Source organism: Nomascus leucogenys, chromosome 19, assembly GCF_006542625.1.
Source record: "Nomascus leucogenys isolate Asia chromosome 19, Asia_NLE_v1, whole genome shotgun sequence".
NCBI classification, from domain to species: Eukaryota; Metazoa; Chordata; class Mammalia; order Primates; family Hylobatidae; genus Nomascus; species Nomascus leucogenys.
This window is the reverse complement of record NC_044399.1, coordinates 54,288,905-54,307,514: the sequence shown is the minus strand read 5'-3', so window position 1 is coordinate 54,307,514 and position 18,610 is coordinate 54,288,905. Positions and strand designations below refer to the sequence as shown.

Below are 18,610 nucleotides of genomic sequence, written 5' to 3'. Positions count from 1 at the left end.
ATGTTCTCACTCACAGGTGGGAATTGAACAATGAGAACTCATGGACACAGGAAGGGGAACATCACACTCCGGGGACTGTTGTGGGTTGGAGGGAGAGGGGAGGGACAGCATTAGGAGATATACCTAATGCTAAATGACGAGTTAATGGGTGCAGCACACCAACATGGCTCATGTATACATGTGTAACAAACCTGCACATTGTGCACATGTACCCTAAAACCTAAAGTATAATGATTTAAAAAAAAAAAGTTTTAGTTGACATATATTTATTATATGGGGTTCCATGTTAAGCTAGAAATAAATAATTTTCCGGTAGTTTATTGGGGACTCCTTAAATTTCAGCAAGAATTGATTTTGTTAAAAAATCCTGTGGATATTTGGTTTAATTTGAAAAGGAGGCTGGGTGCAGTGGGTTACACCTATAATCCCAGCACTTTGGGAGGCTGAGGCAGGTGAATCACTTGAGGACAGGAGTTCGAGACCAGCCTGGCTAACATGGCAAAACCCTGTCTCTACCAGAAGTACAAAAATTACCTAGATGTAGTGGCACCTGCCCGTAGTTCCAGCTACTCTGGAGGCTACGGCAGGAGAATCACTTGAACCTGGGAGGCGGAGGTTGCAGTGAGCTAAGATCGCGCCGCTGCACTCACTCCAGCCTGGGCAACAGAGCAAGACTCTATCGCAGAAAAAAAAAAAAAGTTCTAAACTGAGCTGTGTGGTTAAACTCAATGTTTAGAAAATATCACAATCTAGTAGTAATAGAATAATTGGTGGAAAAACAAGTTTGATTACATTTTTCCCCAAATTATTTAAAATAGTAAACCATAGCATATTAATCAAAGGTAGTTTCTTATTATTTGTGATAATTTTGAGTAAAGCAGAAATGATGACATAATTACATATTTGGCTGGTTTTATTCATAGGAAGCATCAGGTACATGTGCATCACACATCTTTGGTTCCTCTTTTTTTAGGTGAATATTAGACTGTATAATTTTTATTGTAGGTCAAATATTTTGTGTTGAAAAGTAGCTCCAACATTAATTATGGTGAAAGTCATTGTCAAACTATGTTTTGTTGTATAAGTTTTCTTTTTACACGTTCATGATGAATACAACTGTGAAAGCTGCTATTTTACTGGGATTTTAATAAACTGTTCAATCTAGTTTACTTTGTCTTTTGTGATGATTCAATTTTCTCTTTTTATAGCCTGCCCTTCCTCAGTGTCTGTTGAAGTAAGTGCAGATGGGGTAAATATGTTACCTTTGTCCACTCCTGTTGTCACAAGTGGCCTCACCTACATAAAAATTCAGCTTGTAAAAGCCGAAGTAGCTTCTGCTGTCTGCCTTAGACTACATCGTCCACGGGATGCCAGCACATTAGGCCTTTCACAAATTAAATTGTTGGGGCTCACTGCTTTTGGTACCACCTCTTCTGCAACAGTTAATAATCCATTCCTTCCATCTGAAGATCAGGTATCCAAAACAAGGTATGTTTTGTTTCCTGTTATTTAAAAAAGCTTTCTGTTCTTTTTTGTTTTTGTTTTTGTTTTGGCAGGGTTGAGAGATAGGGGACTTAATTATTTTGTGGGTTTTTTTCTTTTTTAGGTCTTAGGAAGGTCTTCGTTCAGTAGGTATCTGTATAATACAATTTTATTAGGTGTGATAGACAGTTTTGTGGAAACAATGCTGACACTGATTAAAATGAAGGTGTATATATGTTTAGTCTTTGAGATGATCTGTATGCTACATGTAGGTGTACGTTCTAATTTTCTGGCTTGTAATTTTTTGTATCATACTCTGTTTCGGGAATTTACAAATGCCTATGACCAGCCTATGACATCTGAACCATACCAACTGACCTTAGAAACAGGGACCTAGTCTTACATGATAATTCCTAAATGTTAGGTAACAGAAGGATTATGTCTGAACCAAACTAACAAGGACCCGAATATATTTTTTAATCAACATTTTTCTGATAAATTTTGACAGCTGAATGTTTTATAGATGGATTTTACTGAAAGTTTTGCCTGATAAAAATGAATTTAAGGCCTGGCGCAGTGGCTCACACCTGTAATCCCAGCACTTGGGGAGGCCAAGGCGGGCGGATCACGAGGTCAGGAGATCGAAACCATCCTAGCTAACAGAGTGAAACCCCATCTCTACTAAAAATACAAAATATTAGCCGGGCATGGCGGTGTGCTGCTCGGGAGGCTGAGGCAGGAGAATCGCTTGAACCCATTAGGTGGAGTTTGCAGTGAGCCAAGATTCCGCCACTGCACTCCAGCCTGGGCGAGAGAGTGAAACTCTTTTTTTATTTTATTTTATTTTTTTATTTTTATTTTATTATTATACTTTAGGTTTTAGGGTACATGTGCACAATAAAAAAAGAATTTAGGATTTCTATTCTCAAGGTGCTAAGACTACACAGTTTTAGAAGTCTGATAGTAATCAGTTTATCAGTATATATAATTGCATGTAAAAGCAGATTTCTGGATGATTTCCTAAAAAAGCAAACACACGGTTTCTGAGTGCTATGAATACAAGTCCTTTTGTATGTGATTTATCTTTCTGTTTGTTTTGAGACAGAGTCTCACCCTGTCGCCCAGGCTGGAGTGCAGTGGTGTGATCTAGACTCACTGCAACTTCCACCTCCGAGTTCAAATGATTCTCCTGCCCCACCCTCCTGAATAGCTGGGATTACAGGCGCCCACCACTGTGCCCAACTAATCTTTGTATTTTTAGTAGATAAGGAGTTTCACCAAGTTGGCCAGGATGGTCTCGAACTCCTGACCTTGTGATCCCCTGCCTCGGCCTCCCAAAGTGCTGGGATTGCAGGTGTGAGCCACCACGCCCGGCCGTGATTTATCTTATAGCGGAAACTTACTGTTTACTTAATTTGCAGCATTCTAAAAAAACATATCTTAGATTGGTTAATGCTATTTATGAAACACAACATTCTGATCTTTAGAAAGTTATGTTCTACCCCGAAGTGATTTGAGCGACTTATATTGATCATACAAGTCATTTTGTATTTTCAGTATTGGATGGTTACGGTTACTACATCATTGCCTTACTCACATAAGTGATCTAGAAGGAATGATGGCAAGTGCAGCTGCACCTACTGCTAATCTACTGCAGACTTGTGCGGCCTTATTGATGTCACCTTACTGTGGAATGCATTCACCCAACATCGAGGTTGTGCTTGTAAAGATAGGACTGCAGTCTACTAGAATTGGCCTGAAGCTCATAGACATTCTCCTGAGAAATTGTGCAGCATCAGGCAGTGATCCTACAGGTGATAATTAACTTTGATATTTAAATGTTTACATGTCTGTAAAGTAACAGCAGTTGAACTGTGCGATCTTCATGCTTCACTCTGTTTGGGAATTATTTTTTCTTTTAGTTTATGTTTATCTCTTCTCTCTTCTCTGATGGAGTCTCGCTCTGTTGCCCAGGCTGGAGTGCAGTGGTGCAATCTCGGCTCACTACAACCTCCACCTCCCTAGTAGTTGGGATTACAGGCATCTGCCACCACACCTGGCTAGTTTTTGTATTTTTAATAGAGACGGGGTTTCTCCATATTGATCAGGCTGGTTTTGAACTCCTGACCTCAGGTGATCCACCCGCCTCGGCCTCCCAAAGTGCTGGGATTACAAGTGTGAACCACTGCACCTAGCCTAGTTTCATTATTTTTAGAGTTTGTTCTTTGTTCTTGGACTTTATGGAAGCCTCATTTTTAATGAATAACTTAAATTAAGTAAATCTTCCCATGGTTAACTTGCTTATTTAGCAAACTTTTTCTTTGGATTCTTTGTTGCAAGATTTGAATAGTCCTTTACTTTTTGGAAGACTAAATGGACTCTCTTCTGACTCTACGATAGATATTCTTTACCAGCTTGGAACAACTCAGGATCCTGGTACAAAAGACAGGTATGATTTTATTTTTCATTTGATTAAGCACACACATGCACATAATCATGCTGTAGTAAATGTTTCTGACAGTTTTTCCTTAGATGATCTCATAAAAGACAATACTGTGATATATTGTATGTTTACTATATGCCTCACACGATGTAACTTCCGTAAGTTTTCATAACATTAGACATACATTTATATGTATTTGGACATACTTTAAGCAAATTTGAACTTAAATAGAATTCTTAGTTAATACTGCTTTTGAGGAATGGAATAAAACATATTTTTAAGTTGGCTATGTGTGAAAGGAACCTTGTAAAGTGATGGTATCAGAGTCATGCTATCTTAGGTAGTACTTAATACATGTATATGAATGTAGGAATATTGTGTCTATAGTTGGTACTTCGACTGTTTTGATAATGGTTCTGTTTATTATTGATTATCATATTCATCGAAATCTTTTCATTACTTTCTGCACTCTTTCCTGCTATTTACAGAATGAAACAATATCATAACATGTAAATTACATTTGAACACGTTGGCTAAATATTTAGTGATTTTTTTTTTCCTTTTCTTTTTTTTTTTTTTTTTACATTTAGGTAATTTTAATGAGTTGTCCTAATGTCATTCTACCTTGATGTCTTTTGCTTCCAAATTGATACCAACTTGAATTTTTGTTTGTTTTGTTTTGTTTTGAGATGGAGTCTTGCTCTATTGCCCAGGCTGGAGTGCAGTGGCGCAATCTTGGCTCACTGCAAGCTCTGTCTTCCAGGTTCATGCCATTCTGCCTCAGCCTCCCGAGTAGCTGGGTCTACAGGCGTCCACCACCACGCCTGGCTAATTTTTTTTTTTTTTTTTTTGTATTTTTAGTAGAGACAGGGTTTTACCATGTCAGCCAGGATGGTCTCAATCTCCTGACCTCATGATCTGCCCACCTCAGGCCTCCCAAAGTGCTGGGATTATAGGCATGAGCCACCGCGCCCAGCCAACTTGAAGTAGTTTTGAAACATATTTTTGTTGATAAATTTTTGAGCAAATATTTGGCATTCTCTGTTTTTATGTGTAGCATCCATATTAGAAAAACATAGATTTCTTCCTGATTTATGTTACTTTTTAATATTTTGATTATGTTTAAAATGAAGTCATTTGATGTTTTATTAATATCTTTATAAATTATTAAAATTATGGATTACATTTAAACATAGATTGCAATTGTTTTTGATAAAGTGAATAACAATTTGTGCCAAATTTGAATCATAATGGTTAGTGGTTAAAATATATTTAAAATATCAGCGTTAAAAATATTTTTCCAGAACAGATTGCTTGAAATCTGTTAGGATTATTTAATTTTTAAATATTGTTGTGGCTTTTTAATAAGAAGAAAATTAAGCTTAATTCATTTTCTCTGCATAGTACTTTTTAAAACATGAATGTTTGTTATGTAAAACTGACATTAATGACAAGATTGTTAGATTGAGAAAAATGTCTTCCTTGTCTTCTGAATTCTCTTTATTCCCCATCATGTGAAATTGAAAGTCTTATCTTTCAGAATTAGTATTATATACCTTCCTATCCCTGTTTCTTTTACTGTAAAGCCAAGAATCTTATATTCTGAAATAGAAATTGAAGGAAAATAAACTAAATGTAAACACAGTGTTTTAAAAACTTGAGAAATCTAAAAGTCTTTTGCTCCCAGGTAGTGGTTCAAAATTGGGTGTGTTTTACTGGTTCCCAGCTCCAGGGGATTGGGATTTAGTGGGGTTAGTTGACCTATAATCTTGTTATTAATGTCAGTTCTAAATGACACCTGTATTTTTAAAAGTACTATGCAGAGAAAATAAGCTTAATTTCCAACTTATAAAAATTATACTTAAAAAATATATATATAAGTGTTGAGGGTGTATTCTGTTGTCAGAATGAATGAGTGTGGGTGGCTATTACTAGTATTTAATGCTAGGGTCCAGGGATGTGAAACATGCTGTATTTCATGAGACTTTGCACAATGAAGAATTAGCCCCAGATCACTGTTCTAGTATGTTATCTCAAACCTTTTGATGGTTGAAATTGGTAAGGTTATTGGAAAATTGGAACTGGAACTAGTATGTCTTTGTTGCCAGTAGATTTCCTTTTTTTCTTATTTTAGATTAAAATAATCAGAAACAATTAGTATATTATTCTCATAAATACCCTATTCACCATGCAGAGATGGTATTTATCTATATGAAATGCCAGTTGCGCTATAGTTGGTTATATGAATTCATTTTCTTCGTTTAAGAATTCAGGCCTTGTTAAAATGGGTTAGTGATTCTGCAAGAGTGGCTGCTATGAAGAGAAGTGGCAGGATGAACTACATGTGTCCTAACTCCTCAACAATAGAGTATGGTCTTCTGATGCCATCTCCTTCTCATTTGCACTGTGTAGCAGCCATTCTGTGGCATAGTTATGAGCTGCTTGTAGAATATGACTTACCAGCACTCCTGGACCAAGAGCTCTTTGAGTAAGTATGATTTGTGAAATCCTTTTTTTCCCGCTAGTACTAGATCAGTTAGTGTTCACTTGATAAAACAGAATATTTTACATGTTTATTAGGAGAAACATAATATTTTGAAAGTAGCAAATGTAATCAAGTATACTTTTGAAATGAATTGTCAAATATTAATTTATCTTTGTGTTTTAAGAAGATATATTAGCAGTACTGCCTTCTTTTTTTTAACCTAAAATTATGCTTAATGTAGATGTTGCTGTGGTTCATAGTGTTTATTCTCAGTTGCAAATTTTCCCATCAGATTATCTTTAATGTACAACTCTAGCAGGAAAGTACAGCTAGACAACTTCGGGGCTGGGCGTGGTGACTCACACCTGTAATCCCAGCACTTTGGAGGCCGAGGTGGGAAGATCGCTTGAGTCAGGAGTTCAAGACCATCTTGGGCAACATGCAAAACGTTGTCTGTACAAAAATGCAGAAGTCAGAAAGCTGGGCACAGTGGCTCACGCCTGTAATCCCAGCACTTTGGGAGGCCGAGGTCGGCAGATCACGAGGTCAGGAGTTCGAGACCAGCCTGACCAACATGGTGAAACCCCTTCTCTACTAAAAATAGAAAAACTAGCCTGGCGTGGTGGTGTGCATCTGTAATCCCAGTTACTTGGGAGGCTGAGGCAGGAGGATCACTTGAACCTGGGAGATGGAGGTTGCAGTGTGCTAAGATTGCGCCATTGCACTCCAGCCTGGGCGACAAGAGCAAGACTCTGTCTCAAAAAAAAAAAAAAAGTCAGCCGGACACAGTGGTATGCACCTGTCATTCCAGCTACTTGGGAGGCTGAGGCGCAAGAATTGTTTGAGTCTGCAGAAGTTGCAGTGAGCTGCGCTCACGCCACTGTACCCCAGCCTGGGCAACACAGCAAGACTCTGTCTCAAAAAAAAAAAAAAATAACTTTGGGGAGCTGAGATGGGAGGATCACTTGAAACGAGGAGTTTGATGCCAGACTGGCCAAAATAGAGAGACCAAATCTCTACAAAAAAATTAAAAATTAGCCAGGCTTGGTGGCACATTCCTCTAGCCCTAACTACTTGGGAGGCTGAGGTGGGAGGATCACTTGAACCCAGGAGTTAGAGGCCGCATTGACCTATGATGATGGCATCATTGGCACTGCAGCCAGGGCAACAGAGCAAGATGTCATCTCAGAAAAGAACAAAAATGTAAAGCTAGAAAATTTGAGACTTTTCTAGATTGTCCTTTTGACAAGTAGTTTTTATTTACCCACGTTTCTTCACCATATTTAGCCAAGTCTTTGCTGAAATTACTGATAGGTAACTGTTAAGTCTGCAGCAGAATATATTTTTGAAGAGTTCCTGTGACACATAAAAAGTAGGCCTATTTTTCTCTAGTAGGTCATCATATTTGGCCTTAGCAGTTGGCATAATCCATGACTTAATTACTGAGCCTCACTGATAGTTTTTTATTTGCAAACATGAATTTAAGCCATTTGTCATGTGGAATTTAACGTAAACATTTGTTTGGCATAATCTTTTTTGTTTGTTTGTTTCTCTAAATGACCTTTTTAGGTCACACAGAGAATGGTAGAACCATTTTAAAATAGTTTACTTGATTTTCTGTATTTATTTACAAGTCTAACTCAACTTCCATTGTACCTACATTCTTCATCTTTAAATATATATATGTGTGTGTATATATATATATATATATATGCAGTCTTAAATCTTACAATGTTTTATCATTCAATGTCAAATAAAGTAATGTCAGAGTATAGATTGAACTATAACAGAAATATTTGAAATAGTTTCTTCTAAAAATAAACTTGTATCATTAATATGATATCTTTTATTTTTCTAGGTTACTTTTTAATTGGTCCATGTCTCTTCCCTGCAATATGGTTTTGAAGAAAGCTGTTGACAGTCTGCTTTGCTCAATGTGTCACGTACACCCAAACTATTTTTCTTTGCTCATGGGCTGGATGGGAATTACCCCTCCTCCAGTGCAGTGTCATCATAGACTGTCCATGACAGATGATAGCAAAAAACAGGATCTTAGTTCATCTTTAACAGATGACTCTAAAAATGCACAAGCACCTCTCGCATTAACTGAATCACATTTGGCTACCCTTGCTTCCTCTTCTCAATCTCCTGAAGCTATTAAACAATTACTAGACTCAGGTTTGCCTTCTCTTCTTGTGAGGAGTCTGGCTAGTTTCTGCTTTAGCCACATTTCTAACTCAGAAAGCATTGCTCAGTCAATAGATATTTCCCAGGACAAACTCAGGCGCCATCATGTCCCACAACAATGTAATAAGATGCCTATCACAGCAGACCTAGTTGCTCCTATTCTTAGGTTTTTGACAGAAGTTGGCAATAGCCATATTATGAAAGATTGGCTTGGTGGTTCTGAAGTCAATCCACTATGGACAGCACTTCTGTTTTTATTGTGTCACTCTGGGTCCACTTCTGGAAGCCATAATTTAGGTGCACAACAGACCAGTGCAAGATCAGCTTCTCTTTCTTCAGCTGCTACAACAGGATTGACTACTCAACAGCGCACAGCAATTGAGAATGCAACTGTTGCGTTCTTTCTACAGTGCATTTCATGCCATCCTAATAATCAAAAACTGATGGCACAGGTAAGAGAAAAAATAACCTACATTTTAGTTGTTTTATTACATAAGAAAGGGCCATGTATAAAGGCCAGGTGATAATAAATTTAGTGAGGGTTGAGTGCCTTTAAGGATCTGAATTTAAACTATAAAGTACTGATATCTTCTTTCTCCCCCTCAAAATATGCTGTCACTTGAATCACTTATTTATGTTGAGATGACTGGCAGATGAATTGGGATCCTAGCTAGATCATACAACCCTCATTTTAATAAATTTCTACAAACAAAAAGAAAAAGCCCAAAAAAACATTTCAGCTGCTGGAACAGTATTGACACTGATCACTGAGTACTGTATGTGCCTTGAGGCATTGTTTTTTTGTGTAACGAGATTGCCATACTGATAGTTTGCTTCTCTTTACAGGGGCATTAGATTAGGTTTCAGATAGGAGACTCCACATAAATCACATACAAAAATGTGGAAGATAGGCCGGGTATGGTGGCTCATGCCTGTATTCTCAGCACTTTGGGAGGCTGAGGCGGGCGTATTGTCTGAGGTCAGGAGTTCAAGACCAGTCTGGCCAACATGGTGAAACCCCATCTCTCCTAAAAATACAAAAAAATTAGCCGAGTGTGGTGGCATGTGCCTGGAATCCCAGCTACTTGGGAGGCTGAGGCAGGGGAATCACTTGAACCAGAGAGGTGGAGGTTGCAGTGAGCTGAAATCGTACTACTGCACTCCAGCTTGGGCTACAAAGTGAGACTCTGTCTCAAAAAAAAAAAAAAAAAAAAAAAAATAGTGGAAGATAATTTATCATACTGCACTCCAGTCTGGGCGACAGAGCGAGACTCCATCTCAAAAAAAAAAAAAAAAAAGTGGAAGATAATTTATCATATATTATGCTTATGTGGCCAAAAACTCCTGAAAGGTAGAATTATTTCAAGAGTAATTCTAGTTGGCTTTTTGCCAAATTTTGCTGTTGGTTACCTCATGTGACCTTGGGCATATTGGTTAATCTTATAAAATGGGGCTAGCAATACCTGCCTCAAGGATTTTTTGAGACAGTTAAATATTTTAATTTGTGTAACGTACCTAGCATAGAGCCTGTATGAGATATGGCAGACACTAGTAAATAACTTTTCTGCTTGTTATTTAATAGTGCTCATTCAAGTCAAACTTTAGTAGTACCTAGAAAAATAGATAATATAATTTTTATAAAATATTGAAGGAGTTAGTTTTATTAAGAAGGGCAGGTCGGGTGCTGTGGCTTATACCTATAATCCCAGCTCTTTGGGAAGCCAAGGCGGGTGGAACACTTGAGCTTAGAAGTTTGAGGCCAGTTCGGACAACATGGCAAAACCTCCTGTCTACCAAAAAAAGAAATCATAACCAAAATTAGCTGGGCATGGTGATATGCGCCTATGGTCTCAGCTACTCAGGAGGCTTGAGGTGGGAGGATCACTTGAGCCTAGGCGGTTGAGGCTGTAGTGAGCTGAGATCACACCACTGCCCTCCAGCCTGGGCGACAGAGCGAGACCCTGTCTCAACAAAAACCAAAACAAAACAGAGGAAGAAGAGAAAGATATTTTACTGCCTGTAGTAATTAATTACTGGGAAAATATCTCTGCTAAATATGCATATTAAAAGAAAATGCTTAAATTACCAACTTCACCCGAGGGCATAATTCTAGGTATTTGAAAATTTGGTTTGTGCTTCTGGGTAGCATGAACTCTTTGTGTCCCGTTGATTTCTTTCTTGGTATCTTATTAAGGCTTTATATACATTTTGGGGGTGAGTTGGGGCAGGATCTCTCTCTGTTGCCCAGGCCTGTAATGCGGTTGCACAACCACGGCTCACTGAAACTTTCGGGCTCAAGAAGTCCTGCCTCAGCCTCCCAAGTAGCTGGGACTACTGGCACATGCCACCATGCCCTGCTAATTTTTTTTTGGTGGGGGGGTGGGTAGAGACGGGGTTTCACCCGTTGCCTAGGCTGGTCTGGAATTCCTGGGCTCAAATGATCTCTTCTCTTAGTTTCCCAAAGTTCTGAGATTATCAGCATGACCTTGGCCTTGTTATATATTTTTAATATGCTTTTTGTCATAATTTTTATTTTAAGGTAACCACACCAATATTGACTAAAGTTAACGGAAGTTTGTTATGCTAGGTATTCATTATGTGCAAACCATTTAGTACTAATTTTTTTTAACCCTGGATACGTTTCGTACACTTTTATCTCCTTTGGTATTCATATATTTTAAGATAAAATCATTTCTTTCCTCCTTAAAAAAAAAAAAAAACTTAACTACTAGACCCCTAGAGACATTTATTCTTTAGTTGCTGATTTGATATGTTAAAATAAACTTATTAATTCATATTTTCTGTTTCCTTTTTATCTTTCAAAATAAAAAGCTTCATATAAATCTTGCATTTAACTTTTTAAATATTTTGTCTTGCCAGGTTCTTTGTGAACTATTTCAGACATCTCCTCAAAGAGGGAACCTTCCAACATCTGGGAACATTTCAGGGTTTATACGAAGATTATTTTTACAGTTGATGCTGGAAGATGAGAAAGTGACAATGTTTCTTCAGTCTCCATGTCCAGTGAGTATTTAACACTTAATCATTGGCTGTGTATACATGTATTTTACAATTTCATATCAGAGCCTGCAGTTATCTCCTGTGTTCTAACTTTGAGTATAGCAAAGTGAAACTAGCACAGCCTTTATACCTAATGACAGAACTTGACAATTTCAGAAGAGCACTCTCCCTCATGCCTAGGAATAACATAATTTTACCTTACCCTGAGAAGTATAGTTTGATTTGTGGAAAAAAACAAAAAAATATTAGGTACAGAGTGATAATGCAAAAGTTGACCAACAAATCATGGCAAATATGCCATATCTAAATTAGTTATATCTTGTAGGATTTATTGAGTATTTTATTCTTAGATGCTTTTGAGATTATTTTATAACAATATGTACTCCAAAAAGTTACTTCCTGGTTTCTTTGATTTCTTGATTTTCAGCTGTACAAAGGTAGAATTAATGCTACTAGCCACGTCATCCAGCATCCAATGTATGGAGCAGGCCACAAATTCCGTACTCTTCATTTGCCAGTCTCAACAACATTATCAGATGTTCTTGACAGAGTGTCAGGCAAGTCAGATTTAAGTATTAGTTTTTTTTTAACTTTATGTTTGATGTATATGGAGATTTATTGGTTTTTATAACTTTATTTTCTGCATCCACTTGGCAACCATTAATGACTAGGAAAGTTCAAGACATCTTTATAGTTTGAAGCATAAGAAGCCAGTCAAGTGGACAAAATGTAAAATACGTTTAGGCACCCCTAATTTTTTGGTTTAATGTGTCACAGTGACAAATGGGCAGCTAGAAATACAGACAAATCATTGATGGCATTTTCTCACAATAAACCATCTGGTCATTTTATACTAGATTAATTGCAGGATATTAGGTTGAATAGCAAGATTCTAATTAATAAACATTTACTAAATTGAAGATGGTGATCAGTGATCAAGACATAAATGCAGTAGGTAGAATTGACTGGTCACCTTATTGTTTATTGTAGTCAGTGAAAAAAGCAGAGAGAGCATTTTCCCCTAGGTTCTTGCCTGTATTTTACGGGATGATACCTTTAAACAACATATGGGATACTTTTTTAAAAAGCAGTTTTTGATGGCAAAGGCATATCAACTTTTTATTTTATTTATTTATTTAAAGTTTGAGAGGGAGGTCTCACTCTCATCCAGGTTGGAGTGCAGTGGAACGATCTTGGCTCACCACAACCTCTGCCTCCCATGTTCAAGCATTTCTCCTGCCTCAGCCTCCCGAGTAGCTGGCATTACAGGCATGTGCCACCACGCCCAGCTAATTTTTTTGTATGTTTAGTAGAGACTGAGTTTCACCATGTTGGCCAGGCTGGTCTCGAACTCCTGACCTCAAGTGACCCGCCCGCCTCGGCCTCCCAAATTGCTGGGATTACAGGTGTGAGCTACCGCGCCTGGCCCATATCAACTTTAGATAGTTGGAGTGTATTGCCGCTCTGAAATTCTGGTTAATCAATGAGTGAATTTGTTGACCATCTGCAAAGTGCAAGCACTATAATTTGTGCTAAGATTATAAACATGAGCAAGACACACATTCCACCCCACAAGATAGTTGTGATCTTATGTCTGTTGTCAATTTCTAAAATAAACTAGAAATGTCTGTTTGCATTATAATATGAATATAAGTAGGTATATTTCTATCTGTATACATAAGAAGGGACCTAAGTTTTTCATGGAAGCTGTGAACTGAAGGAAGAATAGGAGTATCTAAGAAAAAAGTTGGAAATGTCTATTTGTCAGTTAAAAATACAAATCTAAAGCCCAGAGTAAAAGAGAGAGTTGAAGAGATTTGGGAGTTGTTACCATACATAGATGGTAAGTGAAACCATGTGAATGGATATAATCATTATAGGTAGGAAAGATTGTTTTCTGCTTCACAGTCGCTGTGTCTAATATGCATATGCATAAAATAATAATTCTTTCCTACTGTTTTACAACTTATACAATACGTTGTTAGCATACTATTATAAATATTAAAAAAAATTGAAAATGACTGCCTTATCTGATACAGAGAAACTTTTTTGAAAATTTGATGTTAGAGGGTATTTTCTATCAGTTTCCTGAAATTGTTCATTCTACATGATGAAGAAAAATGAAAATTAAAAATTAAATAAATGGGCCAGCCTTGTTGGCTCATGCCTGTAATCCCAGCACTTTGCGAGGCCAAGGCAGGTGGATCACCTTAGGTCAGGAGTTTGACCAGTCCTGCCAAGATGGGGAAACCCATCTCTACTAAAAATATGAAAATTAGTTGGGCATGATGGCGTGCACCTGTAGTCCCAGCTATTTGGGGGACTGAGGTAGGAGAATCACTTGAACCCTAGAGGTGGAGGTTACGGTGAGCCGAGATTGCGCCACTGCACTCCAGCCTGGACGACAGAGCGAGACTCTCTCAAAACACATACAAACAAAATTAAATGAAGAAAGTGGGGAAGAGCACTAAGCTCAGTTATTGATATTGATATTTCATACGTTTAACTTGTGCAAAAGTAGACATTCTAATACAAAATAACTGAAAATTGAACATTTTAATTAGTCTTTACTGTGGAAGAATGCTATTCTAAAACATTCTAGCATTCAAAATATTTTACAAAATAGTTTTCTGTATTGCACAAAAATAAAAGCTAATCGCTTTGGAAGTACATGCCCTCAAAAGTTATATGTGCTGAATGTAACCTATTTGGCAGTTTTTTTGGTTCTTTAAAGTGGATTTATACTCTTTAGCCATATTTTCTGATAGATTTACTTGTATGTTTATATTAGATCAACATGTATAAGAATAAGTAATTCAGAAGTATTGCCTCAGTAAATTTACCTGCTATCTATAGCTTTTGACGGTATACTTTCTTATTTTTTGTTTGAGATGGAGTCTTTCTCTGCATTACTTGAGCCCATGAGTTCCAGACCACCTGGGCAACATAGCAAGACCTCATCTCAAAAAAAAAAAAAAAAAAAAAAAAAAAAAAAAGCAAAGACAACAAGAGAATATTAAAACTAGCCAAAAAGGAAGTGACCTGTTATTTTTCTCTCTCTCTTTTTTTTTTTTTGTTTTGTTTTGTTTTGTTTTTTTGAGACGGAGTCTCACTCTGTCCCCCAGGCTGTGCAGTGGCACAATCTCGGCTCACTGCAACCTCTGCCTCCCAGGTTCAAGCAATTCTCCTGCCTCAGTCTGCAGAGTAGCTGGGATTACAGGCACGCGCCACCACACTCGGCTAATTTTTGTATTTTTTTTTTTTTTTTTAGTAGAGATGGGGTTTTGTCATATTGGCCATGCTGATGTCGAACTCCTGACCTCAAGTGATCTGCCTTCCTCGGCCTCCCAAAGTGCTGAGATTACAGGCATGAGCCACCACACCAGGCCGACAATATTACTTTCAAATAATAACCTTTATGTGTCAGTCTGTTTGCTTTTACAAATTTCTGTCACTGGTTTTAAGGAGTATGATGATTGTGTGCCTTACAATTTTTTCTTCACATTTCTTATGATTAGAGTTTGTTGAGTTTCTTAAATCTGTGTGTTTTAGATTTCACAAAATTTGGAAATATTTTGGCAATTATTTCTTCAATAATTGCCTCCCCTTTTTTTATAATTACAGTTACTTATTAGGCTATGTGAAGTTGTTTGACACCTCCCCAAATCTGTGTTTCCTCTTTTCCCCCCATCATTTTTTTTCTCTATTTTTAAATTTTGGATAATTTCCTGTGTCTGATCTGTTAGACATTTTATATCTCCTTGTCCTTACTTGAAGTGTATAGGTTTTCTTCAACTTTCTTGAACATAGTAGTCTGTTTGTATTATTTTTCTCTTCCTTATGGATTGTATGTTCTCGCTTCTTTATTTGCCTGGAGAATCTTCTTGGATGCCAGACAATGTAAATTTTACTTTTTGGGGTGCTGAATATTTTGTATTCTAATATATATATTTTATTTTTTCATGAAATGTAATGATATTATTTGAAAACAGTTTGTTGCTTTTAGACTTGCTTTTAATCTTTGTAAGTAGGATCAGAGCAGCTTTTAATCTAAGGCAAGACTTACTGTAATTATTGGTAATTTTTATAAACCAATGTTGTCTAGTTTGGTAACTGTTAAGCACATGAAATGAGACTAAGAAACTAAATTTTTAGATTGAATTTTTAATTTTAATGAATTTTACCTTTAAATATGTACCTCATTAGAATAGAATTAAGGTACCAGGTTTGAAAATGCAGTTCTAAATCCCATTTGACCCCACTATTAAGGCTCTGTCCTTTATGAGTACTCTGTTAGGAATTCACTAGATGGTCTAAGAGCACAAAGCATTTTATTCCCTGAAACCCTGGGGTTGCTTGCCCTGCTACTTTTTGGTAGTACCTTTCCTGGCCTTCAGTGGTTTGCTCACATTTGTTCGTCAGTACATGTTGAAGTCTTGAAGACCCTATATAGATCCCTGGATCTCCAGATCTCTAGATGCAAATCCGCATACATGCAAATCTTTTATTCCTGGATTTCCGGCTCTTGTATCCTCAGTCTAGGGTGACACCTAGGTTGTGCTGAGCTGTGGCCTAGGAATTCTTTTCCAGACAGCTCACACAATCCTAGGGGTCACCTCATTGGTTTCCACTCACCCAGGCATCACTGCCCTGCATTGCTTGGTGCTCAGTGTCTGAAAAGTATTGTTAATATATATTCCTAGTTAAGGTTATTTCAGGTGGAGATGAACCTAATCCTTATAATTCCAGAAGTGGAATTCTAAAACAGCAGATTTTTGCATACATTCAAGTACAGAGAAAAAAATAAAGTAGAAATTTGTATTAAAAAATAAAAAAGTAAATTAATATCAGAAGCCAGAGCATTTTTAAAAGGAAGTTGAGAAAATTTTTTTTAGTGTTTGAATGGCATTTATTCTTTATATTTACTTTTGAAATAAGGGTAGTAAATGAAAATTGGCTAAACTTCTAATTGCACTAAGTAAATTATTACCTAATATTCTTTATGTGCTTTTCTTACCTGATTATACTATGAATTAATTTTGTGAATTTCTTATTATTTAAATGTTTAACTCTGACCTGTGTCAGTATGTTTGCCATTTTTAGTTGCTTGGTTGTTTTTGTTAGAAAGTAAATGTATTGTTGCATCATGCATTTGTAATGTGTATAAAATTTTTTACTTCACAAAACTGTTTATAGGCAATTAGCAATTAGTATTAAGAAGCTGTATAAATTGAAATCACTTTCGTATACTAAAAACTATAAAATAAGAGTTATTACAAAAGATGTTGTTTATTGTTTTATTGTCTCAACCTTTTTAACATAAAAGACTGGGTCATAATTGTGCTAAATTAGGGAAGTAAAAAGAGAATTGAGCTAGATGCAGTGGCTCATGCCTGTAATCCCAGCACTTTAGTAGGCTGAGGCAGGCAGATGGCTTGAGCCCAGGATTTCGACAACAGTCTGCGCAACATAGCGAAACCTCATCTCTCCTAAAAATACAGAAATTCATGGTATGTGCCTGTGGTCTCAGTTACTTGTGAGGCTGAGGAAGATAATCACTTGAGCCTGGGATGTTGAGGCTGCAGTGAACCGCGATTACACCACTGCACTCCAGCCTGGGCAACACAGCGAGACCTTGTCTAAAAAAAAAAAAAAGAATTGGAGACTTGATAACAAGTTACATAGTGAAAAAAATTATAATTTCAAATCAATCATTCAGCCTTTAAATTTCTTAATAACTAAATCACATTATATGATCACCCATTTATTTTATAATTTTTAGTGGTGTGCTGTATGCCACAGTAATGAAAGAAATATTCAGAGTAATAACTATCTATGAAAGCCCTTAATACTCATTTTTTAAAGTAAAACACATTAAATTTTAAAACACATTACTTTGTTGTCTAAGATTCCTGTTTTTGTCCTAGATAAAAATTAACAGAACAGGAAATCTGTTACAGAAATTTCTTCTTTTATACTTTCATTTGTAGTATAAGCAGAAGTCTATCTTAATGCTATAGACTAAATCTTGAGCTTGCTTCCCATATTTGCCATATACAGATTATATCAGTAGCCTTTCTAAGGCTGTTTCTTCATTTTGAAAATAACATTCATTTCTATGTTGTGAGGACTGAATTAGATGCAGTTGCCAAGCACATTGAACTATGGCTAAAATAAAGCAAGTTTTCATGCTACTGGTTTTTCATTGTTTCTGGAGGTGGTACCATTAAAATACTGTATATAATGCTTTATAGAGATTAGAACTTAAATATTCTGGCTTAAGTACAGTGGTGAGTCTTCTTCATCAATGTTAGTAAAGATTGGGTATGAGGCCTTTACCTCATGCCATTTCTTCTAAATTCCTTTATATTGCCTTAGTATTAAGGATAATATTATCTTGCATAATCTTCCTCTGAAATATTTATTACTTCCCTTCTTAATGATTTGGAAAAGCAGTGTATTTTAGATAATATCTTCTTACAGATACTCCAAGTATCACAGCTAAATTAATTAGTGAACAAAAAGATGACAAAGAAAAGAAAAACCATGAAGAGAAAGAAAAAGTTAAAGCGGAAAATGGATTTCAAGACAATTACAGTGTTGTTGTTGCCTCTGGTATGCTTTCTATTTTTTATAATCTTGATTTTGTTTGGATTTCTATAAAATATTAGAATTTTAGTTACAGGAAATTTATGTAATACAGTGTAGTAATACAAAAAGCCGACTTGTAATGATGTTTTAATACTAGATTTTTATCTTTTTATTTTTATTTTTTTTCACTTTCCACTAAATGGATTGTCATCTGTATTTCAGAGATTATAGCAGCTAGCTACAGTTTTTACTTTTTAGGAAAATAGTTACAGATGCAATGCCAAAATTATTTATTTATTGTCATGAGGGACGAATAGAATTCGGAGATTAGATATTGGATTAGAAGGAACATTTCTGTCTTTTGACATTAGCTAGGAATGCATGCCTTATTAAAATATTTT

General features: G+C 36.4%; 1 protein-coding gene across 9 annotated transcripts in view; it reads left to right on the top strand.

Moving 5' to 3' along the window:
- BIRC6 (baculoviral IAP repeat containing 6) overlaps positions 1–18,610 on the top strand; it is a 258,422-nt gene that overhangs the window by 152,477 nt on the left and 87,335 nt on the right. For all 9 annotated transcript variants that reach the window (XR_004027064.1, XM_030800387.1, XM_030800383.1 and 6 more), the window contains 8 exons: positions 1,209–1,488; positions 3,040–3,296; positions 3,823–3,931; positions 6,192–6,413; positions 8,269–9,049; positions 11,478–11,621; positions 12,046–12,175; positions 18,102–18,233. Coding sequence is in view for 8 of the 9 variants with exons in the window: in XM_030800387.1 (XP_030656247.1) it covers positions 1,209–1,488; positions 3,040–3,296; positions 3,823–3,931; positions 6,192–6,413; positions 8,269–9,049; positions 11,478–11,621; positions 12,046–12,175; positions 18,102–18,233 (2,055 nt within the window). In the remaining variant the exon portion in view is untranslated. The remainder of the gene's footprint in view (positions 1–1,208; positions 1,489–3,039; positions 3,297–3,822; positions 3,932–6,191; positions 6,414–8,268; positions 9,050–11,477; positions 11,622–12,045; positions 12,176–18,101; positions 18,234–18,610) is intronic.